Source organism: Camelina sativa, chromosome 5 (assembly GCF_000633955.1).
Source record: "Camelina sativa cultivar DH55 chromosome 5, Cs, whole genome shotgun sequence".
Taxonomy (NCBI): domain Eukaryota; kingdom Viridiplantae; phylum Streptophyta; class Magnoliopsida; order Brassicales; family Brassicaceae; genus Camelina; species Camelina sativa.
Genome location: NC_025689.1, coordinates 29009927 through 29035880, shown reverse-complemented (window position 1 = coordinate 29035880; position 25954 = coordinate 29009927). Strand labels below are relative to the sequence as shown.

General features: G+C 32.9%; 5 protein-coding genes and 1 long non-coding RNA gene across 7 annotated transcripts; 2 read left to right on the top strand and 4 right to left on the bottom strand.

Moving 5' to 3' along the window:
- LOC104787796 lies at window positions 2004-3323 on the top strand. The gene is made up of 2 exons (XM_019246060.1): window positions 2004-2262; window positions 3037-3323. Exons 1-2 carry the CDS (start codon window positions 2158-2160, stop codon window positions 3121-3123), a joined length of 192 nt encoding a protein of 63 aa, XP_019101605.1. The 5' UTR covers window positions 2004-2157; the 3' UTR covers window positions 3124-3323.
- Window positions 3188-6737, bottom strand: LOC104787797. The gene is made up of 13 exons (XM_010513435.2): window positions 6454-6737; window positions 5941-6038; window positions 5770-5856; window positions 5565-5694; window positions 5413-5482; window positions 5144-5325; window positions 4910-5052; window positions 4639-4830; window positions 4463-4553; window positions 4222-4390; window positions 4016-4126; window positions 3837-3933; window positions 3188-3742 (listed from the first exon to the last, which is right to left on the bottom strand). Exons 1-13 carry the CDS (start codon window positions 6556-6558, stop codon window positions 3679-3681), a joined length of 1539 nt encoding a protein of 512 aa, XP_010511737.1. The 5' UTR covers window positions 6559-6737; the 3' UTR covers window positions 3188-3678.
- Window positions 8350-8693, top strand: LOC104787795 (CLAVATA3/ESR (CLE)-related protein 8). The gene has a single exon (XM_010513434.1). The coding sequence runs from the start codon at window positions 8367-8369 to the stop codon at window positions 8601-8603; it is 237 nt and encodes a 78-aa protein (XP_010511736.1). The 5' UTR covers window positions 8350-8366; the 3' UTR covers window positions 8604-8693.
- On the bottom strand, window positions 11112-12775 carry LOC104789679. 2 transcript variants are annotated; one of them, XR_002037868.1, is made up of 7 exons: window positions 12533-12775; window positions 12372-12432; window positions 11999-12169; window positions 11835-11903; window positions 11710-11746; window positions 11523-11585; window positions 11112-11400 (listed from the first exon to the last, which is right to left on the bottom strand). It is a non-coding gene; the product is annotated as an uncharacterized LOC104789679 (long non-coding RNA). The 2 variants fall into 2 exon arrangements; XR_002037867.1 differs by having other exon boundaries at window positions 11999-12078.
- LOC104787794 (protein terminal ear1 homolog) lies at window positions 13873-16069 on the bottom strand. The gene is given in 6 exon segments (XM_010513433.2): window positions 13873-14032; window positions 14035-14180; window positions 14273-14414; window positions 14520-14642; window positions 14904-15342; window positions 15425-16069. Coding segments are annotated over 6 exon segments (1512 nt in total). The 5' UTR covers window positions 16011-16069; the 3' UTR covers window positions 13873-13956.
- On the bottom strand, window positions 23632-25498 carry LOC104787793 (probable pectate lyase 5). Its single transcript, XM_010513431.2, has 4 exons — window positions 25295-25498; window positions 24473-25213; window positions 24237-24375; window positions 23632-24153 (listed from the first exon to the last, which is right to left on the bottom strand). The coding sequence occupies exons 1-4, from the start codon at window positions 25417-25419 to the stop codon at window positions 23932-23934; spliced, it is 1227 nt and encodes a 408-aa protein (XP_010511733.1). The 5' UTR covers window positions 25420-25498; the 3' UTR covers window positions 23632-23931.

The window sequence follows — 25954 nt, the reverse complement described above, 5'->3', positions numbered from 1 at the left end:
TAACAAAAGCCTAGTGTCTCCGTCGCGACAACCATTTATATCATTTCTATTTCGCCGAGGCAGCTCTGCACTCCATTATTTTTCTTCAGATTGGACGCTTTGTTAGTTGTTCTGGTCTATACAATTAGAAAAATGTCAAAACAAAAGCACCAACTTTCAAACTTAGGATGAAAAAAGCATGAGCTTTCAAAATATCATTTAAATCCTAAAGTTTTATTTGATTTTTCAATAAGTAGTCAAGTTTTGTTGACTTGGTCATTTTGGGGATGCAGTTAAGTTTTTGTTAACAATCAGGCAGTAGTAAAAGGCAAAATCTTGTGAAAATCAATCGATTTGTGCATCTCGTCATATGAACAATCCATATAATTGTGTTTTATAATTGTTATTTATATTTTTTTAAGCAGCAAATCATATTGGGCTCAAGAAACCCATAACAAAAGCCTAGTGTCTCCATCGCGACAACTATTTCTATCATTTCTATCTCGCCGCAGCAGATCCGCACTCCATTATATTTCTTCAGATTGGACGCTTTGTTTGTTGTTCAGATCTATACACTATTGGAAAAAAGTAAAAAAAGCACCGACTTTCAAACTTAGGGCGAAAAAAACATAAACTTTCAAAATGACATATGAATCATAAAGTTTTGTTTGACTTTTCAATAAAATTGTCAAGTTTGGTTGACTTTGCCATTTTGAGCATACTGTTAAATTTTCGTTAACAATCGGGCAGTAGTAAAAGGCAAACTCTAGAGAAAATCAATCGAGTTGGGCCTCTCGTTTCTTTATGGCCCAATTCGGCATATGAACAACTCATACAATTGTGTTTTATAATTGCTATTTACATTTTTTTAAGCGGCAAACCATATTGGGCTTAAGAAGCCCATAACAAAAGCCTAGTGTCTCCGTCGCGACAACCATTTCTATTATTTCTATATCACTGCAGCAGATCCACACTCCATTATTTTTCTTCAGATTGGACGCTTTGTTTGTTGCTCAGGTCTATACACTAATGGAAAAAATGTCAAAAAGCACCGACTTTTAAACTTAGGGCGAGAAAAAATGAACTTTCAAAATGTCATTTAAATCCTCAATTTTTGTTTGACTTTTCAATAAAATAGTCAAGTTTCGCTGACTTGGCCATTTTGGACATGCTGTTAAATTTTCGTTAACAATCGGGCAGTAGTTAAGGCAAACCCTTGAGAAAATCAATCGATTTATGCCTGACGTCTCTTTATGGTCCAATCTGGCATATGAGTGTTTTATAATTGCTATTTACATTGTTGAAAAATAATAAAATGAGGATTTAACCCGTGTTAGCATAAATTTAATGATATTTTATTAATTCTAACATGTCCTCTTTATAACTCATCTACTATATAACCATATTATATTGTATTTTAAACTTTTTAATTTTGAATATTCGTAATATTTTAAAATTTTATTAAGTTTATATATATTAATTATAATATTTAAATAAATGTGAATCGAAATTTTTCTTACGTTAATAATCAAATCTCACAGGTATTGGAAACCAAAATAGGAATCAAATTGTTGTTTTTTTTGTTTGCAAATGATTCAGAGATATAATATATTCAAAACACTATAGAAGGTATAGTTAAATATATCATAGTTTTTGTTTCCATATTAATTTTGCTAATATTTGTTTTAGTTGGAATGCAATATAAAATATTTAGGAAACAAAAATCTGAAGTAATATTATTTTTAAAAAAAATTTAGAGATTAACTTTGTAAATAAGTTTTTAAATAAGTACAAATAAAAGGTAGATCCCAAAATGTAATTAAAATGTATATATAGATACAATTAATCTGTTTTGAAAAGAAAAAAATACAACTAATCTAGTGTAGTAGTCTATTAAATAAACCGGTTATCAAGAAGTCACAATTCTAGATCCGGATCCGGTTATCCTTGATTATCCAGGGTAAAGACACGTGACATTTACTCGAGACAAATCCAATCTGGACATTGTAACACACACTAAGTCAGGTGTATCTTCCTGCACTAGATCTTTGCCCCGTACCACCACCATCATCATCATCCCCCGATCTGCGACTCTTCTCTGTTCTGAGAAACGACGACGAGAAGAAGAAGAAGAAGCTTATACGGCGAAAGAAGATTTAGCAGACTAAATCTACAACAATGGTGAAGGTTTTGACCTACTTTGGCATGACATTGGCAGCTTTCGCCTTTTGGCAATCCATGGACAAAGTTCATGTTTGGATCGCTCTTCATCAAGACGAGAAGGTTCTTTTATTCTTTCTCGCTCTCTCTCTCTCTCTTTGTGAAATCGGAAACCTTTTGTCATAATTTTGGATTCAATTGCATGAATTGTTTTTCGATTTTGAGCTAATGTGACACCGAATTTAGGAATTTAGGTCAAACCCTAGACTGATCTATGTTTCTCGATTTTTAAGAAATAGGTTCTTTTGTGTTCGTTTCCCATTTTGTTGAAGATACAAGTACATAGCCATGGAGTAATTGGTTTTGGTTCAGTGTCTTAGCGTTCTTCACTATCTGCAATTGTTGTTATAGCTTTACCATGATTAGCACTTTCCTTGACTCAAATGCTTAGATTATGGATAGTTGGGTTATTGAAGCGTTAAGCTTTACTTTTGTTTGGTTGCTTACTTTTATTTGTGATTGATTTTGCTGCGGAAGCACAGATAGATAGAGACTGTGATAAGGGTTAAGAAACAGCTCACTGATATGTTCTCCTCTCTAGCCAACATGAGTAGTTGTTTGAGAAGCGTTACCATGATTAGATTATGAAATGTAGAATCATGGAGATGAACAGTTTCATTTCGCTTAGGGGTTTCGTTTGACGTCATTTAAGATTCTGATGATTAGAAGTTAAGCTAAGCTTAATTGCTGTTTGATATGTTTGTAACAATTTGTGATTGTTTTTGCTGAAGCACAATGTAGAGACTGTGCTTAGAGATATGAAAGACAGCTCACTGATATGTTTTCTTCTTGAATTAAGTAGTAGTATTCTGATTATAAAACCGTAACTATGTGCAGCAAGAAAGATTGGAGAAGGAAGCGGAGGTAAGACGGGTTAGAGCAGAGCTGCTTCGGAAAGCTAGAGAGGAGGATCCTCTTGCCTGATCTTCTTCTTCTTCTTCGGGAATCATATCAGTTCACTTTTTCCTGCACATTTTGTCTTTTACTGTTATGGGCTGAAATTGAGTTTGCATAAAATGACATTACCATATATGCTTTTGAATGTGGTGGGATGATGATGAATAATGGCGCTTTTTGTTGTTCTTCTTAACTAATGAAATACTACAAGTGGGGAAGTATCAGCATTTTGTTCTGGTTTTTGTTTTCCTCTAACTTGTACTGTAACTATGTGTCATGGATTCATGTTCATGCACAAGTCAAGCAGATTTCAGATGTCTGATCTGACTGGACAGCCAAGATTGAGCTTAGTATTAATGTGAAACATAATTCAAGCATATCATCCTCCATCAGTTTTCATTAGACCAAAAAACTTGACCAGTTACAATTAATCGATACCAGTGTAATTTAACTGAACCAATCAAAAGAGAGAATACGAAATGAGTTAATGATTCTCATACTCTACTTTTCTTATACAACAAAATAAAAGCTTCAAAGTTGTTCAGAAATGTTGAGCTTTGAGTTGGGACTTGTTGCTGATTCTTATGCTCCCGCATTAGCATTCTTTTCCTCATTTGCGTTCTTCTGGGCTTGCATCAGTTGCCTCCTAAATAACATATGCAAACAAAAAAAGCCTTCACTTTAACAGTTCAAAATCGAAATATCACACTGTTAATAGCCTCATTATGAGAATTACTTACCTCTTGTAAGAGATATAGTTCTCTATCTCTGGTTTCTGCTCAGGCTTGAAAGCTAACCATTTTTCATTTGGACATAAACCATCAAATGTTCCAAGATCTGTGCATTAATAAGATTGAGATTAAATTACTAGACACATGTGCATAACAAACATAAAAAAAGAGTTTAGTAAATTTCGAACCTTGGAGCAAAATATTTGGTTCTTCTTCATAGCACTTCAGTTTCCAGAGAACAAGACCGTTTTCTTCCAACATGACCGGTTCAGTTCTACGTGCATCACATATAAGCATCGCTGCAAATAGATTTCATCATGTCAAAGAAACAAAAAAAATCTACTAGAAGATTTGTTAGAGGATTAACAAAAAGAGTCTAAGAGTTTAGACTTACTTCCAGATGTCATGCCCTTTGCCTCCACCATTTCTTCATGAGCCTTTTTAGCTTCAGCTCTAATTTGAGACATAATTAAGTTATGCTCTTCAATGGACAAAGGAGCTCTGTTTTTCTCCATAATGGATTTGGCAACATCATTTTGCATCTTCAGTTTGAACTGCTTCTCCTATAAGACAAAACGAGCTTTTAAGCAGAAAGAGTTTAAAACTTAAACCAGCTTTGCAGATCTACAAAATACCTTTTCCTTTGCGGCTGCAGCCCTTTGTTTAGCTTCTTTGTCCTTTGCTTTCCACTCCGCACTCTGGTTGTTAATGCAATTCCTCATTGCCCTGGAAAAGTTTCACAAATACGTTAACTCATAAAGAAGCAAAAGCTATAAGAAAAGTTGATATTGGCATATAAAATTTCACATACAATGTGCTAAGTGATTCATCACATAAGAAATTGAGAAGCTTGAGCCTTCTTGATGCATCCATCTTCTCATACTCAGCAACACCCGCTACAAAAGTTTCAGGTGGGAACTCATCGCTCGAAACTTCTGACTGCAATAGGATCTCTCCAATAGCAGTGAACCAACTGCTGTCAGTCGCACTTAGAGACAAAGACCTGTAATCAATTCAAAATGCATCAGATGCACAAAACAAACATATGTGTACTTTTGAGGACAATTGAAAATGACTCATACATCTCTCTATCCTGTGATATTAAATCCAACAACTGAATCATCATCGGGATAATAGAACAGTATTGTTGTCTCCTTGTGTTACGCCCACATAAGAACAGTTCAGGGACGACAGTTTCAGCTTGTCCTTCATTCAAATCAAGAGCCTAATAGGAAAATCACAATGAAACAGACTATGAGTAAACAATTACAGAACATAAGTTAGTAATGAAGCAATAGAGAGCAAAATTACCATACCTTTCCAAAGGCTGAGCAAAACTCAAAAAACTGGAATACATTTCCAGCTTCTTCAGTTGGTATAACAATGCCTGACACAGAAGTCAAACTTATACCCTGAGGAAGTTGAGCCTCAAATTGTATCTCCTCTTCCAGTGCTTTATTGCTCTTGCCTACCACTTTCTTCTTCTCCTTGGTAATATCTGTTTCATAACCGTAAAAATCAGTAGCCTCTCCTTTAAATCATAACCGTAAGACAAGTAGACAACTTCCAAAACACAAATTCTCACCAGCTCCTTTAAAATCTTTCTCAAGAACAGAATCACTTCTGTCACTACTGTCTTCCATAGAAGGACATTCCTGCAGAAACCATATTAATCAAGTAAGCATGATAAAACTCAGAAGCTAAAGATCACAGAATTTGTGTGATTGTATACAGTACCAGTTTTGGCTTCTTCTGATAAGCAAAGTTATCAGGCCCCTCAGCTTCAAGAAGCTCAGAGACTGAAGCTAATCCACTGGCTTTAGCTTTGTGTGTCAATATCCCAGTGGGATTTAGCCCTCGTTTTTTCCTGTAAAATCCTCACAAACATTTTAAAAAGCTCTCTTTAATTCTAAAAGCTCAATCAGAAAGACATGTAATTTACCTGCAAAAACTGCAATAGCAGATACCTCTGCACTGAGGACATATCCAACCTTCCAACTTTGCTACTTCTTCTGCATTCTCACCATACCTACCATTCAAATAAAAACACACACATAATAAGAACACATAAACCTCAGGAACATTTGATGATACAAGAAAACACAAAACAAACCTGTTTATTAAACACTTGTGACAGAAATTAATGGTACATAGCTTGTCCTTCTTCATGCCCTTGCACGATGCAACAAAGTCCATGGTCTTCTGTCGACACTGCAAACAAAACAAGCCAACATTTGAATTTACAAAAACGAAACTTTAATATCATATACCAAACAAAATCAAGTCTAAAGCCACAGACAAAACCAAGTCTAAAGCCACAGACAAAACCTAGTCTAAAGCCACAGACAAAACCTAGTCCAATGCCACAAACAAACTCAAGTCTAAAGCCACAAACAAAATCAAGTCTTTAGCCACAACAAACAAAATCAATTCTAAAGTTAAGCAGCAAACAAAATCAAGTCTTTAGCCAAAACAAACAAAATCAAGTCTAAAGCAACAAAGAAAATCAAGAATTTAGCCACAACAAACAAAATAAAGTCTAAAGCCATAAACAAAATCGAATCTTTGCCATAAAACAAACTCAAGAGAATTTGAGAAAATCGTGGAGTCGTTCTTGTTGTTTCACCTGATGACAGGTTTTGCCATTACTGGAATCGTAGATCCTTCCTCCGATGACTCGTACACCGGGATTGGTGGTGCGCCTCGATGGTTTCTCACCCTTGATTACCATAACAACGAGAAAATTACAGGTGAAAAAGGTTCGAAATTTGAGGAACAATAGAGAGTCTGAAATTTGAAGAAGGATTTGAAAAAAAAACCAAAGAAGCTCAATCTGGGAGCAGTGGAGAGGGTTAAGGAGTGGTGTGGGAATCTGAAAGGGTTTTTTCCCTCTTCTTTAATTGGGTTAAAATTTCAAAGAGAGGGAAAACAATATATTGAAAATGACCGCTGTGTTAGACTTGTCGACAATAAATTGCTAGGGTAACTCCATTTGTATGTAAAAATGATCTTGTATTTGGTCCGCTGAAGTTTTGAACGCTTTATGAATAGTAAATAAAAGACAGTCTGTAGATGGATTTGTCCATCCCAATCGCTACAACCATTCACAGTCTAATATTCTCTTTCCTAGGATTATAAACCAAACTGAAATAACCGAACCGAACCGATGTTTTTGGTGTTTGGTTTAGTTTCAGTTATGGCGGCTGAACCGATCGGTACAATTTTTTTTTTCAAAAAAGACAGAAATATTTCGGTTATTTCAGTTTCGTTTTCGGTTAACCGAATTATTTTTTTATTATTCTATTTTTTTTAGGAAAAAATCTAACAAAACCGAAATTTTCACCTAAAATAACCGAATCATCCAGAAAAGCCGAAACCGAAAAAAATCGAAATATTGAAATAAAACCAAAAAAACCGAAAAATCCGAAATTATCTCTAAATAACCGAAAAATCTGATTTTTTCTTGTTTTCAAACAAGTTTTGGTTAATTTTGGTTTTGAAATTTTAAAACCAAATTAACCGAGAAACCGAAATAACCAAACCGAAATATATTTTGGTTCAGTTCGGTAAATTTTTCAAAAGTCAAAAAAACCAAAAAACATATATAACCGAACCGAATTCACCAAAATAACCGAAGTCCCAGGACTACTTTAATTTGTTATATTTCAATTTCTCTTAGAATCTCCATCGTCTGTGATTTTTTTTATACATGTCATTTTCTTTTGTAACACGCTACTTTCTCAACATTACACATGATAGCAGAAGATCTCTCTGTTTAACACGTTGTTTTCTTGTATTACACGTTATTTATTTATTAAGATTACATGTGATTTCTTCCGAAAACATAACTTTTAATGTTAAAAACACATTGTTTCTCCAAATAGTATACCTTTTTCAGTATGACATGAATTTTTTTAATTAAATGCTATGTTTTTCATAAGTAACAATAAGTTTTGGTATCTTTGTATTTTGTTCGAGGGCAGTTTTGATTTTTTTCCTTTCTAAAAAAAAAGTAGTTATCTATATTTTCTAACACATGGTCACAAATAACACGTGATAGCAGAAAATCTCTCTCTTTAACACGTTGTCTTCTTGTAATATATGTTATTTATTTATTAAAATTACATATAATTTCTTCCAAAAACATAACTTTTAATGTTAAAAACACATTGTTTCTCCAAATGATATGCCTTTTTCAGTATGATATGATTTTTTTAATTAAATGCTATGTTTTTTACAAATAACAATAACTGTTGTATCTTTGTATTTTGTTTGAGGGCAGTTTTGATTTTTTTCCTCTCTCAAAAAATTAGTTACCTATATTTTCTAACACATGGAAAAAAAATACTTTGAATTGTGGAACAAAATATTCAAATATAGAAAAATATTATAGCCTATTAGGTTATAATATACATCTTTTGAAGCATTCACGTGGAAAATGATAGACTAATTTCGTTTTACTAAAATCACTATATAAAGTAAAAGAAAAAATAAACTTTAAAAAGTAAGTGAAAAACAACAACAAAAAAAGAGACAAAAATGAAGGTGTTGAAGAGAGATGAGATGTTACTAATAACCTTAATATGTATCTTGTTAACATCTTCAATGGCTCGTCAAAATCCTTCTTTGTTTAGAGTCATGAGAGACGAAGTTCCAACCGGAACCGATCTAAAACAAATCAAGGCGCAACCTCATCTTCCTCCTTTGTTTCAAATTAAGAGAATAGTTCCCACTGGTCCCAACCCATTACATGAGATGGTGGCTTCTCCTCATTAGTCTTCCAAACTATGCTTGGAATTGAGAAATAAATAAAAAAGCATCAACTATTGTACTCAATATTAATCAATTATACTTTATCATATTTAATGCAGACCTACGATGCTTAATCTATTAATGTATTAAATTTCTCCTTTTTTTACTTGATAATAATGATTTGATCGTTAGGTTTTTACTTTTTTATAACTGCGAAATTTGGAGTTTTGGCTCTCACATCTCCGTGTGTTGGGCTACTAGAACATGTAAATTGATTAGTATTTTCCTATTTTCTCATGAAAATTCAAACGTACCCAAGTGAAGTTCATTTTTAAAATACAATCACTGCAGAGCCAAAACTCCAAATTTACATGATTCTTTGCATTGCACCGCTGCAAACAACGCTAGATGAATAGTAAATAAAAGACGGTCTAATCTGCAGACGGATTTGTCCGTCCCAATCGCTGCAACCACTCACATCCTAATATTCTCTTTCTTCAATTTGTTAGATTTCAATTTCTCTTAGAATCTCTATCGTCTGTGTTTTTTTTATACATGTCATTTTCATTTGTAACACGCTACTTTCTCAACATTACATATGATAGCAGAAGATCTCTCTGTTTAACACGTTGTTTTCTTATATTACATGTTATTTATTTATTAAGATTACATGTGATTTCTTCCGAAAACATAACTTTTAATGTTAAAAACACATTGTTTCTCCAAATGATATGCCTTTTTCAGTATGATATGAAAATTTTTAATTAAATGCTATGTTTTTCATAAGTAACAATAAGTTTTGGTATCTTTGTATTTTGTTCGAGGGCAGTTTTGATTTTTTTCCTTTCTAAAAAAAAAGTAGTTATCTATATTTTCTAACACATGGTCACAGAACACGTGATAGCATAAAATCTCTCTCTTTAACACATTGTGTAATATATGTTATTTATTTATTAAAATTATATATGATTTCTTCCAAAAACATAACTTTTAATGTTAAAAACACATTGTTTCTCCAAATGATATGCCTTTTTCAGTATGATATGATTTTTTAATTAAATGCTATGTTTTTTACAAATAACAATAACTGTTGTATCTTTGTATTTTGTTTGAGGGCAGTTTTGATTTTTTTCCTCTCTCAAAAAATTAGTTACCTATATTTTCTAACACATGGAAAAAAAATACTTTGAATTGGGTAACAAAATATTCAAATATAGAAAAATATTATAGCCTATTAGGTTATAATATACAACGTAGAAAATGATAGACTAATTTTGTTTTACTAATACCATAAAAATCACTATATAAAGTAAAAGAAAAAATAAACTTTAAAAAATAAGTGAAAAAAAAAAGAGAGATAAAAATGAAGGTGTTGAAGAGAAATGAGATGTTACTAATAACCTTAATATGTATCTTGTTAACATCTTCAATGGCTCGTCAAAATCCTTCTTTGTTTAGAGTCATGAGAGACGAAGTTCCAACCGGAACTGATCTAAAACAAATCAAGGCGCAACCTCATCTTCCTCCTTTGTTTCAAATTAAGAGAATAGTTCCTACCGGTCCCAACCCATTACATGAGATGGTGGCTTCTCCTCCTTAGTCTTCCAAACTATGCTTGGAATTGAGAAACAAATAAAAAACATCAACTATTGTACTCAATATTAATCAATTATACTTTATTATATTTAATGCATACCTACAATGCTTAATCTATTAATGTATTAAATTCCTTCTTTTTCACTTGATAATAATGATTTTATCGTTAGGTTTTTACTTTTTTATAACTGCGAAATTTGGAGTTTTGGCTCTCACATATTTGTGTGTTGGGCTACTAGAACATGTAAATTGATTAGTATTTTACTATTTTCTCATGAAAATTCAAACATATACCTAAGTGAAGTTCATTTTTAAAATACAATCACTAGGATACGACCTCTTTGATAGTTACCTCATTTTTGCTGTAGTAGTAATCCAATATCTGAACTGTGCAACAAAATATAAATCTTCTTTCGTAGCTTATACATATTTAAGCTAACATTATATAAACGTCCATAATTAATTATATATTTTGCCGATATGACTGTAAAAACGTAATGAGTCGAAGGCATATATATATATGATTCTAGAATTATTTTGTGCTTGCAGTCTATGAGTTCATAATTTTGGTAAGGCCTTAATTCCACTACAAGAAATATGATCTTTGTTAGCTTTAGAGAAATGCTATTATATGTCACTGATAGCGAATTATCAAATGCTATCTCTGCCCCAGCTATAATAGGGTCACCTCATACAATAGCACTTTTATAATAGGGTCACCTCATACAATAGCACTTTTTTGTACGCTATTGCAAATCATTCTATTGTAGCGTTAATTGAATGTTTTTATATACGTTTCTATAACACATGATTAATGCTATTTTATAAACTGTCATAACAATATAATTTCTCTATATAAATATTTAATTTGATTTAAATTTTTTTATATTTTACTTTTGTTTTACAAATTTATTTAATTGGATTTACATATAATTCTTAAATTTGAAAAATTATAAAAATACTTACAATTAATATTACATTAACAAAACACATATTACATAACCTCATATTCATTACAACCCCAAGTACAAAAGATAACAAAAACAAAGAACACTGATCAAGAAAACTACAAGAAGTAACTCTTACACAATTAAGAAAAAATGGTTTTGGCTGAAATGAACCAGCAAAAAAGGCTTCTTCCATTCGTTTCCCAAGTGAGGCTTCTTGTGCTTGTATCCTTGTCAAAGCAGGAACTGATCCTTGCAATCCACAATACCTTAAGGTTCTGCCAAGTTGGAAAAAAGGTACAAAGAACAATTAAGCTCACTGTTGAAACTAGTAAAAAGAAACGAACCCATTTGAAACCTATTGCAAAAATGCTTGTAAAGTCTTAAGAAAGAGTCTTACAGATACCACGTTTTCCAGTTCTTCCAAGTTCTAACACTGGAAGTTCAACACTCTTCATGTCAACTAGAACCAAAAGAATTTCTGATTAGAAATCCAACCTAATTGCTATATCTAAAAAGACCACACTGTCTTCAGACCTTCAGAACCTCTTTATTCATAAAATTTCAAGATGTAACTAGCAACTTACCAGAACCTTTCAGAAGATCTTGTGCCAATGAGACGAGCTGAGACCAACAGAACAGTCAAATAAGTAATAACTTTAGACTTCAAATTGACTCAGTAAGATAAATGAATCTCACACAATCATCATACCTTCATCGCAATGATGAAATCCACCAAACCAAGAATTCCATGTCGCTTTGATTCCGCAAAAACCCAAACCTTCAAATACAAAATAGCAACCAATTCTCTCAATCAACCCTAGTCTCATCGATTCATGAAATCTTAAAAAATTAATCGTATGAGTAATAATAAACCTGTTTGAGTTCTTGGCGAGAAAGCTTTGACATGGCGAATAACTTTGTAGCATCGTTACCAGAAACACGACCGTCTCCGTCTGAAATTGTAAGAGAAGCAAAACGAAATCAGAATGGAATATTTACGGCGGACTAGTGAGTTCAACCTCAGTTTGTAAACCTGAATCCTCACTACAAAACCAAACAAAACAAAAATTAATAAGAATTCATTCTCTTGGTTTCTGTCTCAGTCAATTCGTCGAACAGCTTGTGTGCACAGAGAACTCTAAAAACACCCCTAATATTTTTTAACAATACTTTCTCCATAAGCTAGAACGTACACATGTCTGTGAACTTTGAACTTCCTATGAACAAAATTATGCTAAAATCAGACCTTTGCAATCATCACATTCACCAAACAACTTGCTCGGCTCCTCGTCGTTTCTCACTACAAGCTGAAAGTGACAGATCCAATTTCCAAAACAACAAACCGGTTAAAAATTAGGGGTATACGAAACTGATGATTGATAGAACTAAGAGCGAGGGGATTATTACCTCGGCGGCGAGGTATTCCAGAACGGCGGCTAAGTAAACCGGAGATCTGGCCCCAACACGTTCGACTTTACTGCTTCTCGATTTCACCTTCTTGGCGACGCCAGATCCAGTAGAGAAGAGAGTGAAGAGAGAGCTGATGATGTTGCCATTGAAATGGTGGTGAAGGCAAAAACGCAGCTAGGGTTTTTGGGAAAGAGTTAAGAGAAGGATGGCGAGAGAATTGAATTATTTTCTTTTTTTATGTTGTTGGTTTTCTCATAAATATTGTTTTATTTTAAAATAAAAATGTCAAAAACAAAAAATTTGGCTAAGTGTTGGCGGGTTGGGAAAAAATTTCGCTAATTATTAGCGGTACTAAGCGGTTTTAGCTTTTCTTCCTGCTATTATAGGGCTTAGCATTTCAAAAATGTTATAATAAAGTTATGAAAATCCGGATACCATCTTTAATAGCAGTTGTAAAATTAGTGCTATTATCTTGTGCTATGAATAAACATTTTTTTTGTAGTGAATTCTTAAAACGTTTTGGTGGTTCTAAGGCAGAGTTGAATTAAATTGTATGCTTTAGAAGTTTCGAAGTTGCATGTTCAAGTCATAAACACTACATAAAATATTGGAGAACGCTAACTCTTTAAAAAGAGTGATAAAAATGACAAGCAAATTTCAGAATTAAGAAGTGTTGTGGAAATCGTGAAGCAAAACCGGCAAGGATTATGAAATTGTAAGTACAAGTACTTGTTTGAAATTTAATCATTCCCAAGAATCTGTAATAGTCAACATGCACTAACTAATTAAAATTGAACAAGCAACCCAAATTTTAACCAAAAAAAAAAATGATTAAAACCTATAATAGCACTAGCTAGTGATTAGAGATTTCAAACCATAATAGTAGTCATTAAAGTGACAAGAAAGGCTTAAAAAAAAGCTTAGATGACAGTACGTGTCTTTGATATATGTATCATTTATCAATATCAATGTGCATATAATTAAATACATTCTATTTACAAAAAAATATTATGTTTTTACAAACTAGATCTTAAACTATATGATTAAACTGGTTAACCATAGTACTTAAGACATGGTAACAATAAAACAAAATGCAACCCCCTACAAAACAAAGTGAACGTACAACCATTATATTTTGAGGACAAAAAAGGTTCCTACACATTTGTACAACGTTAATTTTGTTTTCTAATACAAAAGAAAAGGTTGCCAAACATTTCAATACAAACCAAAATATGTTTTACACATCCAAACAAAAAACCTAAAAACAAAAGATGAAGAGAAAGAGTGAGAGGACGAAGAACATGATGATGATAAGACATTGAACACAGAGCTACACATATAGATCGCCGCCTAAAAGCCGAAACCATCATTAAATTTTCATCTACTGTTTGTATTTTTTTTTTTTCGCCCCTTACGTCATCTCAAACGCCGCCGCTTTCGATTCTCTCACCAAGACAACAACAACCATCACTTCCTACCTTCTCCTTGTCGGACACAAACCGGTCTCGTCAACAATGACCATAGGTTCCGTCAGCAAACCCCCGTCACGTGGCGGAGAGAATAGAACCGGCATGTACTTGTTATGCTCCATCTCTACTCCTGGTAGTCTTGCATTCTTGAAATGTTCCTTTAACGACTCAAGACCCTTTTTTTTAAACACAAAAACAAAACAGCTTACAAAACAAGAGATCAAAGATTGAATCTTTATTGTTTTTTTATTTTTTTTCAAATTAATACCTGGATTCGAGCATAAGTGACCTCACAGATCTTTCTAGTGTTGAAAACTCCCCAATGTTGATTGTGAAAGGTCTTGTAAAGTCTCAACACTGCTTCCGGTGATGTCATGTTCACAAACCCATATCCCACATTGCATTTGTTGCTAAATACAAAACACCAAAATTTAATTATTAATCACTAATTTACTCTTTAGTCAAACAAAAGTGGTAGGAGAAAGAAAAGAGTGATGTATATAACCACACATTACCTGAAATCAATAGGGAGGTAGACAAAGTCATAAGAAGACATAGGAGTTTTGTTCCCTTCTTTGATTACCTTTTGGTTACACTCGTTACAATGTGTGTCCAACATTTTCAAAAACAGCTTCTGACTGTAAATGGAAACAATACTATAAAATTGACTAGTCGATATTTGTTAATCTCCAAGGGACCAGAACATATACAAAATAGTAACATATGATATACAAATGAGCTTCTCATTTACTAATATCCATTGGGTCTTGTTGACTTTTTGTCAACCCCAATAAGAAGAAACAAAGCATTTCCTCGTTTTAGGACGTTACCATCAAGCACATGCCTATCACCATCACAAGTTTTAATGAAAAAAGATGCATGCTTTTTTTTTGACTTACGTGTACTTGTTTGGGATGTTCTTGATCATCACGGTGGTTCTTCTGTCTCTGACCTCGCCGGCGGCGATAGTGTTTTCCATTATAACGAAACGAGGATCACAAAAACTCTTCTTCATATGCTTCTTTTGCTTCTTCTTCTTCTTATTGTTATTGTTCCTCTGTTTTTGCTCGCACATTTGGTTGTTAGACTTCACCATCGGTGGTGGTGGCGCTGGATGATAGTGGTTGTTATCAAAGGTGAAGTTTTTATGAAAGCGTGAAGCGAGGAAGAGCTTTTTAGTTAAACCACCGGGACGGCTAAACTGGATAAACATTGGTTTACCGGAGATATGTTTACCGTCCATCTCACGGAGAGCTCTTGCGGCGTCTCTAACGTCAAAGAACTCAACAAATCTCTGTTCTCTCTTGTACGGTGTCTCTCTAACTTGCTTCACTTCTCCTACAATGTGATTTTTACAAAATTAACATAAAGTGTGAAACTTTACATAAAAATAATTGTGGTTTTTGTTAAAAACGTTTACCATAAGCTTGAAAAATGTGACGGAGGGTAGTGGAAGAGACGGTGGGTTCTAAGTTCATAACCACGAGCGTGCCTTGATTGTTTCCATCGGGAACAGCATTGAGTTGAGGAAACACGAAATGAGCCCAAACCGGTTGATTAAAGACTAGTCCACGCGCCGCCGTGAAGTGGAGTTGATGTTGCATGTGACGGTAACGTATCTCATTGAAAGCTATCTGCGAGGTTCTCAGATTGTAGAAATGGACGGTGACGATTCCTTCGTCTGCTCTCTCCATTTGGACACCACGGACTTCCCCGAACAATTCCATGTCTTGTCTTATAGATGACTCGGTGACGTTGCCAGGTACTGGTAATAGCATCAGGGCTCTGGTTGGTGCTACTGAAGTTGGTGGGAGAAGATGAGGTGGAGGGAGATGGAAAAAAGAAGGGTAAGACGGTGGCGGCGGCGGAGGAGGAGGAAGAGGGAAGTAGATTCTTGTCGGAATAAAGAAAGGGATTGGGTTTGGGTTTAGGTTTGTCGCCGGTAAGAACTCCGGAGCTGTTGGGTTAAGGTTTGTTGGGTGACTGAACGGTCCGGTTACTGACATGGTTTGTTTTGAAGAGAGAGAGATCGAGGTTGTTTTGCCGGTGACTATGGGACGTTTGATCTTCTTCTGCTTCAGTGATCGTACTATTTCGTCTCTGTCTCTCTCTCCTAGCTCTTTATTTGGTGCAGAGGGGGAGGGAGAGAGCAAAAAGTGGAATTTTTGGGTTTTGTTTTTATTCTGCAGAGTTTTGTAATTATTATTTCCCAATTTTGAGTTTTTTTCTTACCAACGCAACAAGTCTAGGTTCTTTAATCTGAGGGTGATGCTCACTAGTCCGAGAAATTTTACAGTTTGGCCCTTGTGGAGGATTTCATTGCAGTGGACTGATTTGATGACCAGTAGATAAAGCGGTTAAGGATTTTATTTGCCGGTTAAGAAGAAAATAGTATAAGAGAAAAATGAATTAAAAAATGGTAAAGTTAACATTACTATAGAAATAAAAATTAGAATTTATAAATAGAACACAATTTCAGATTAATTGGGTAACTTGTACTTCCTCTGTCTCACAAAGATTGAAGTTTAGTATTTTACACACATATTAAGACAGAAGGAATATATGATTAATTTATAATTTATTATTTTCACTTTTCCACTTTCCCATTTTTACACTCCATACACTCTACAACATCAGTAATCATTAAAACAAAAATTATTAAAAATATTCAAAACATCAATCTTTGGGAGACAAAGAAATTTCTCTAAAACTTCAATCTTTGTGAGACAGAGGGAGTATTTGGGTTCGATAGCTCAGATTGTTGTGTTCCCCATTGTCACCGCAAAAGTTCATGGGCCGATTTGTCGTGTCTCTCCATCTCAAATGCAAACTATCTAATAATGTGCCTATTGGTTTTCTAAGTAATGTGTTATATATAGATAACTAGAAGTAGACTCGCGCTAGATAACTTTATAACTATTAGTTAGTTAAGCATTAAACTGAATTTTTTTGTTGATATGAAAGGTTACTTTAAAATATAAGATTAGTCTGTATCCCATAATATAGAGCTCTTTATTTTTTGATACACAATCAAGACATACAAACATTTTCTATGTTGTTAGTTTGTCCGCTTTTAACATAATCTATAAAACATTAATATTTTCTAAAATCAGACACCTCCAAGAAGAGCAAGACAGTAGCTTGAATTTCTTGAATAACCTCTTCTTGAGCCGAAACTCATGCTCGTCTTTCATTCTCTGTGTAATTAATTTCATTAATTAGATAACTAAAGATAACATAAATAATTGTGATATTTATATATTACCAGCATGCTTCACACATGCTTAAAAGTTTTATTGTTACAATTTGAATGTTTTAGCAATAAAATATTTTAATCTTAATGAATTATACAAATGACTTCAAATGCATTTGTGTTCTAGAAGTAGACTTCTTTGTGTTTCTTGATTAATTGCATTTGAAAAAGAAAGTTCTCTGTTAGATATTTCTATATTTTTATAACGTACTTTATATCTATTGAATATACTAAATGCAACTGAATTTTAGTATAGAATTGAGTAAAAAATTGTTATTATTATTAATATATATTGATATATTATTATATGAAATAAAAATCGCTTTTTGTGTTACTTTTCTGTTTAAAAATAATGTATTTGTATATATGCTGTATTATACTCAAAATGACCAACGAAAAAGAATAAAAACATACCATCATATTATCGAGTTACTTTTTTAAGTGTTAAACTGCATAACCTAAGAGAACATAAAATAATTGTTTACCAGATAATTTTTTTTCCTTCTATGTTTTTATTTCTAAAATCATGTGATGGATGTAAGAAAAGATAAATAAAATTTTCCTACTTCTCCAAGATATTGTCTCTTTCTAGAATGCAATTGGGATTAGCTTAGGGTAATCTTTGGATCTTTCGACTTGCACACATGGTCAAATCCCATTGTCTTGCTCTGCTTGCGGGTAAGAACTATCATCACATCATGAACAATCGATCATGGCTAGAAAAAATAGCGGAACATATGAGAAGAGAAAATAAGTGCATAAATAGTATAACCCAAACAATAATGTTGTGAAAAGAAAGCAGATGTTAATTATATTTTAAGAAAATAAATAAGACTAAATTGTGTAAGAAAATAAAAATAAAAACTGAATTTGGAAGAATCATATGGCTTTGGAAACCCATATCATGAGATATATATCACTTAGACGTCCAAATCTTCCTCGACCCTAAGCCATAAACCATAGCAAAAGCTTTCTCATCAGAAATCATAACCTATAAATAAAATAAAGGACCATGGAAATGGTTATCAGAAAGAAAGTTAATCAATACATATAAATACAATCGTGACGTTAAGGAACAAATTTAAAGTAACAGTATTCGAAACAGTTAATATTTGTTTAAACTCATTTTCATGGGTAATACATACACACACTTGTATAAAATATAGCATGGGTAATAAGTAGCATAAATATTGTGACTAAGATATAAAATCTATTAGGGTTTATGAATTATGATCTAAAACTAAAAATCTTATATTAAAAATTTATCAAATGGATCAAAAGAGAAACAAATTACAATATTGATATACAAAAGTAGGCATTTAAAACAACATTTACCAACATTTACAAGTGAGAATGTGTTATGTGCCTAAGATCTTCTTCACCTAAATCTTTCTAATGATTAACCACATTTCACATGTTCACTTCTATATATGCTCCAAAATTTTGGCTAAACTTATTTATTTCAAAATCTACAAATGTCACATCAAGAAAAAGTTAGATATTACAAAATGTAGAAAATTATGAGAGAGGTAGATATGATGTTTGATGAAGACTTTGTCTAGCTATTTACGTATAAATTTGTAGTAGTATCAGAGGTTATTCAGTTTTTATTTTTGGTCAAACATTATGGGAGTTATGGTTACATTTCAAAGAATAAAAATACCATAGGTTTTGTTTGTGTTTTTTTGTTTCTTTTTTTTTTTTTTGTAAAAGACAAATTGTATTGCAGTTAATACATTAAAGTATATTCATATGATGAAAGATTTGTTTTTTTTTTTTTTTCAAACATCATGGGAGTTACATTTTAAAGAATTAATATGCAATAAATTGTGTTAATGATTACTATTAAAGAAAAATAAAATATCATATTTTTATTTTTATAGCTTTAAATTATTTTAAAATAAATTGATTTGATTTTTTTAAATAATTAATATAATATTATAATATTTTTATAGCTTGAAATTAGTAAAGAGTTTAATAACCATCACATTATATTGTTCCAAAATTATGATATTAATATTTAAATCTTTAATTATTAGAAATTTATTTTGTCCAAAATTATGATATTAATATTTAATTCTTTCTTATTTGTAAAGTAATAATGTTATGGTAATTATATAAAATATTGATATATGATACCTATGCGAAATTATATTTTTATGTTGATAAATGATATCTATATGACTATATATAATTACTAAAAGGACATTGCATATATAAATGTCAATATATTTTTTTGTACAGAAATATCATTTAAATTTAGTGAATATAGAAAATAAAGTATGTAATTTGAGAAAAAATGAATTAAAAAAATTTAATAATTGAGAAATGAAGACATGTGTTAAAAATATATGCTGCCAAATGTCATCATGTTATGCAATGTTAGGAGAAAACCTTCTCATATTATATAAGATTTCGTATTGTTTATGTTCCAATAGAAGTATAGTGCTCTTGTAAAAACTACACCCCTTCTCACGTAAAAACATCGTAGACATCTGGAGTGATATTGGTCTAGTTAGCCGAATAAAAACAGTAAAAGCTCACTCCCTTAAACAATTACATTTACGTTTTAGCCCTATTAGCCTACTCTTGAATTTTGTTTTATAGATTTTTATAAGATTTCATCAATCTCCTATTATTTTGAGATATATGATGAAAAAACTATTATTATTAATTCTCTTCTCAAGTCAACGAGATTATAAACCTGAAGTCTTCAGAAAGAGGCTTAAGGAAGTATAATTTTAAATAAATTCTATGTATTTTACTTAATTATATATATATCATTCATATAGTGTCTAGTACTTAACATTATTTGCCACCTATCCGATAAATACAAATACCATTAATTTATTTACTATATAATTCACCCATCTCTTCTACATATTCTTTGATATATAGAAATGAAGATCTCTTCGTTCATTATCTAATTCACATTTATAGCTACATATCATATAGTTAACATCCATTTTAGCATGTATATGCATTTGCGAATAAGACAAAGAAAAAAAGCTCAGCGCCTCACACTAAATATGTACAATATGCTAGATCTACTTATCCTAAATTTACATTATTTCATCAAACAATTTTATTAGATTTTTCATATAAAAATCAAAAAAGTGGAAGAAAGTTAATTTAGTACAACTAAATTGATTAAGTGTGAGATTATTTGAGATTCAAAAAAATAATATGTAGCACAATTGAACTGGTTTAGTGTGAGAATATATATTAAAATAAAGATATATGTCAATACTGCTTTATCTAGATTTAATCCTATCAAGTATATGTAACTAGCTTAGTATAAATACTGCTTTACCTTAATGGATAAAAACACACAATCACTCACACCCGATTGATCTCCAATGTGATAGTCAAGCTACAAATACATATTCTGTTAATTATGTGTTTCACGCACATAGATTCCCTCACGTTGTAGTTCATCATTGCCGTCGTGCCTTCATTTTGAACCCACGGATCTGCAATACTAAAGGTAATTTTTCTAGTTTTTTCATCATCATCATTGTTTGTCTCGTTTTCTAATACTCGTTTTTCATCTCGATCTATTTTCTAGTTTTTTCATTTTGTCTCGTTTTCTAATACTCGTTTTTCATTTGGATCTACTTTCTAGTTTTTTCATCATCTAGATATAACCCCTGTTTTAAAAATCATTAGGCGTTAGTCGGGCGGTGAAGGAGGGTCTAACAATTAATCAGAAAATCAGATTTAAATCAAGGATTAATCGGGAACTAGTTTAAGAGTTTTTTATTATTATATATAATAAAAATAAAATATCAAATAATTATAGATATATAAATGTTTTACCGTGACATATAACCAAAAATATTTTTCAAACAAAAATTCAAATAAATATTTACAATGTCAACGCCGACAGTCACCACTTGTTTCACTTGTAGGAGAACTTATGTTTCAATTTGAATAGTACTTTACCTAAGAAATAGAAGAAAGAAACATATCATTGGCTCATACTAAATCTGTTCAATATGCCAAATCTATTGATCTTAATTAAAAGACTTTGATAGTAAGTACGTTGTATTATCTCATCAAACAATTGTTTAGATTTTGCATAAAAATATTAAATAGCACAAGAAAATTACTTTATTATACTTTAACTCATTGCACTCATAAAATAGTCTCCTGCAACACTCGTTGCCTCGTTGGATTTGGGGTGATACATTGATAATTTGGCATGATAATATATATCTATGTACATAACATCCGCATATAATGTATATATGTGTATACATACGAGTGTAGGTGATATATGTAGTATATATTGAGTTAGACTTAGAGGGTGTAGTTGGTAGAACCAAGAGAACGAATAAGAGCAAATTCTTGTTTTAAGGAATGTTATTGTTGTTTGACAAAAAAGAGGAATGTTATTGTTTCACTTTTACCTACTTCCTTGTTTTTGGCTGTCATACTCATTTGTTTTCGTCATGTATATGCCATATCCTTCATTTATTACATGACCAAAATTCTCTACTTTAGCTTATATAAAAAAAAGTTCAAAAAATTAGAGATAAATTATATATGAAAAAAATAATTCCATATCAGTCTAATACATTTTAGTTTCAGGATAGGTTTGGATATTATTAGTAGAGACTAGAGAGTATTAAAAGAAACTTGGCTTGAATTTAACAACAAAATTAAACATTGGCTCAGTTTAAATATTTTGTATTGTGACAATAATAAGAATTTTCTCAAATATTAAAAGAAAAAGAGATTTATAGTGAGAATTTAAAGTTTGGCGGGCTAATATATAGTGAATATAAAATTGGGCCGTAGACACAAATGCCCAGGTTCCATATAAGCTCTGTTTAGTCTAATTAGACTACGAATCTGTCAGCGATTTGGCTTTCGATGAGTTTGGCCGGGCATCGATGCTCAAAAGGGCAACATTGCCGCTGGTGAAGCTGCGGCTCCTCCGATCCTCTCTTGGTCCCAAAGGAATAGACAAAATCACAAAATGCTTCAAGGATGTACGAGCAAAATGCTTCCGATCCGCCCCATCTGAATACTGATGATGTCTTTCTCCAAACACACACCCATCATATTCGATGGTTTGGCTTGTTTCCCTTTTTTTGCAAATGTATTTTTGTAAGAACATTTTCACATATAATTTTCACTGTGGTTTAGGTGTGCTAGTTTTGAATTTTGTTGAGATTGCGGTTTTATTTCAGACATTCAAAGACTTGAAATGTATTGATTTAGGGAATGAGTTTCGATCGGTCCCTCATGTTCAAAGAGATGAGCAACATTAATGAGTAAGAGAATAGGACTGTTGGAGGTTGAAGTTGAACATTAATGGCTGAGAATCATTTTGGTTTGTAATGTTTTGATTGATAGTAAAGATTTTGGTGGGTCGGGTAAAATTTTTTACATGCATGAAAGTCAAATAACGTTCTGTACCTTTTGTCTAGTGCCGACAATTGTCATGAATGCTTCATTAAGCTTTCTTTGTTTGTTTGGTTAAAACCAATTTTGATCATGTTTAGATCTTGACATTGTTGCTTGCAAATGAAATCATTGTTTTCCTTTAATACAACTTTTTGGTGATATGGAGATCAGTATCGGACGGGGATCCAAAACTAGCACGGTGATATTGATTAATTGAAATTGAGATATACTTCTGAAGTGAAACATGACTCTTCTTGGAACACGTAACGATGAACGTGAAGGTTGTGTCCCATTCCTAGTTCCAAAAAAACTGATACTATCCACATGGTACCGGAACTTTCAAAATTATCCCAAAACCAACAACAAATTAACAAAAAAAAAACACACACACACACACAGAAATGGGTAAATAGTCCTCCACCGACAAAGTTGCTGAGAAGATAACTCATTAGTTTATTTAGCAATATTAGTACCCTTAGAATGAGAGACAGTTATAGGATTGCACTCAAAATGAAGTACTTAGTGCATTCGTCACATGATTTTAATTGTAAGAGAAAGCCACATTTATTGAACATTCTGAGTCACTTTGAAAAAAACTGCAGCTCCTCGTTTGGATTTTTTTGGTTTCTCATCATTTATTGCAATAATTGTCCAACGGCCACGTCTTGGGAACGCAAGAGAGCAAGAAGAGCAAGATCCAGATCTGGTCCAATTAGTGGGAGATTCTGGTTTAGTTTTGTCAGCCTCACGAAGCCAACACTTATTACAGATCTTGCAGACAAATTAAATGTCATCCCAAAAATTAGATATCCCCATGTTACACTGCAACCAATGTTGCCCATGATAATATATTCCCTACTATGCCACAACATATTACTATTTATACATCGAAATTAGTTTTAACACAAAGATTTTTGATAATTTAAGATGTTGATTCAATTTGTTACAATATAAGAAAATCAACAATAATCGCTTACCAATTGTACATACATATCCCCCCACCACAACATAAAACATTGGTCCCTACTCCAAAAAAGTTTAAAAGAAACCCATTGGTCCAAAGGGAATCCACACATAACTTTAGTATACACATCATATCCATCATCTTATAACTTTAACCCTCCCCATAATAAAAAAAAAAAACCAAAGGGTAATGAAAAATTGACATACCAGGGACACATGCATCCTCTTCTTTATGTTTTTTTTTTTTTAATTAATTAGATGGATTATATATATAATTTTGAAAAAGATGCATCCGATTAACATCGAGATCCTTTTTTACAAAAGAGTGCACCAGCACTGCTCGTGACTGAAGCTACTACTGAGGACGGTCTAGCCGACAAACTCGAAGCCTTAGCATAGCTTGAAGAGGCTCTTCCACCCGAAGCCGTGAAAAAGGCACCGTTTAGGAACAAATCACCTTCTGACCTCCAATTCCATTTCTTCCATTTGCTTTGTGGGGCATCTTCGTACTTAGTCACCTATTATTTTTACCTTTTTTTTGGTCAGATTAAACTGAATATTCCCATTTGACTAAATAAAAAAAAAAAGCTTTCTTAATTACCTCTTTAAAGACATGATCGTTAGGAGCAAGAAACCTATTGCCTTGACTATTAATCGTTGGGGCTGCACTCCCACCAATTGCATACATTTGCCAATGTGTATAATCATTATTCACCACATGAAAATATCCATGTCTACATCTGCCAAAATCACACCGGCTTAGTTTTAAAACAATTTCAAAAAAATTAAAGAAACTTGTTTAGCAAATTAAAAACTATATTATTTAAGTTAATTTACCTTGGCATCCTCTGAACAAGACCTTCACCAAAGTGATTAAAGGCAATGGTGACTTGCATGTTCTTGTCTCTCGTGTACGAATCACTGTGTCCCAAAAGCATAACTTTATTGTGGTGAGTCAAGTAGTTGTTAGAGATCGTAATGGCCGTTGATCCATGAATGGCGTCGATCAAACCGTCAGCGCAGTTCGACAACGAGCAGTGGTCTACCCACACGTGTGAGCCACCAAAAATCGAGACGGCGTCACCGTCGGAGGCCGTCCTCCACCCATAATGCGACGGAGAGTCTCTAACGTAAGCATTACCCTTTCTTTTACAGTCGTGGATGTTGATACCGTGGATGATGATGTTGGTCACGTACTGAACCGTGATGCACGCGCCACCAGCGATATGGACGTTCACTCCACGTCCGTCTATGGTCTTGAAAGAGTTCATTATCAGCTCTTCTTTTAGCTTTATGACCATGTCACGAGCAAAGATGATCCAAAGCGGCTCGTCCTGGATCACGGCGTGTCTTAGAGTTCCGGGTTTAGGGTTGACCGCGTCTTTGTCGCTCGAATCCGTCACCACGTAGATTTTGCCGTCACGGCCGCCGATTGCGTGTTTGCCAAAACCAATAGCGCAATCGGCTAGCCGTTGTCTGTTTTTCTCCCATTTCGGGTCGCATCTCCAACAGTCGTCTATTGGATTTCCGGTCCCACATGAGAGCACGCCTAGATTCCTCCTAGACGCATTAATCTTCCTACAAAACATATATTATTACACAACAATAATGTTAAAATGTGGTACAAACTACTATAGGGGATTAAAGATTTTTACTCACTCGTTAACTTCCTGAACAACGAAGTCAGGGTCGGAGACCGGAGTGGAGGCAATGAAGGTCGGAGAAAGGACAAGGAGGAGACATGAGAAGAGGGAGAGAGACAAGTGAACAAGTGTCATTCTCATTCTTTGTCTCTCGAGAGGATTTTTTACTTATTAATGAGATTTTTGAATGTGTTTGTTTGTTTGGTGATGGAGGAAATGGTGTGAATGGCTTTGGCTTCTTATAGGAAAATCTCATCATCCTCTTGATTTCTCGATTTTTTTTAAAATTATGGAGGACCCACTCTTTTTAGATTCTTTACTACAAAGACGAAAATGTTTTTTTTTTCTTAAATACCTACGTATATTTGGATAGGAATATTAAAAATCATATTTTAGTTGGTTTATTATATAAGTACACTAGGGATTGGACCCGCACATACGTGCGGGTTAATTGTATAAGAACTAAATTTGTAATTAGGTTTGGATTATGCGGAGTTACATTTGTAATTATGAATGTAAAAAATGTTATTAACATTCATAATCTAACTTTGTACCAATTTATTTTCAGTTTGGTTTGGAAAGAAGATGATTAGATTTAAGTACATTAAAAAATAGTAAGAAAAAGGTAGTATATTTGTTTATGTGTTTCTGGAATCCGTCCCATCCCATATACGGT

Excerpts from the sequence above, each read along its gene's own strand:
- LOC104787796 (XM_019246060.1), top strand. The coding sequence starts at position 2,158 with ATGGTGAAGGTTTTGACCTACTTTGGCATGACATTGGCAGCTTTCGCC. Across the intron at positions 2,263-3,036 it reads CTCTTCATCAAGACGAGAAG|CAAGAAAGATTGGAGAAGGA; the intron begins GTTCTTTTATTC and ends AACTATGTGCAG.
- LOC104787795 (XM_010513434.1), top strand. The coding sequence starts at position 8,367 with ATGAAGGTGTTGAAGAGAGATGAGATGTTACTAATAACCTTAATATGT.
- LOC104787797 (XM_010513435.2), bottom strand. The coding sequence starts at position 6,558 with ATGGTAATCAAGGGTGAGAAACCATCGAGGCGCACCACCAATCCCGGT. Across the intron at positions 4,391-4,462 it reads CTGCAGCCGCAAAGGAAAAG|GAGAAGCAGTTCAAACTGAA; the intron begins GTATTTTGTAGA and ends TTTGTCTTATAG. Across the intron at positions 3,934-4,015 it reads ACCAAATATTTTGCTCCAAG|ATCTTGGAACATTTGATGGT; the intron begins GTTCGAAATTTA and ends ATTAATGCACAG.
- LOC104787793 (XM_010513431.2), bottom strand. The coding sequence starts at position 25,419 with ATGAGAATGACACTTGTTCACTTGTCTCTCTCCCTCTTCTCATGTCTC. Across the intron at positions 24,376-24,472 it reads CTTGTTCAGAGGATGCCAAG|ATGTAGACATGGATATTTTC; the intron begins GTAAATTAACTT and ends TGATTTTGGCAG. Across the intron at positions 24,154-24,236 it reads ACGATCATGTCTTTAAAGAG|GTGACTAAGTACGAAGATGC; the intron begins GTAATTAAGAAA and ends TAAAAATAATAG.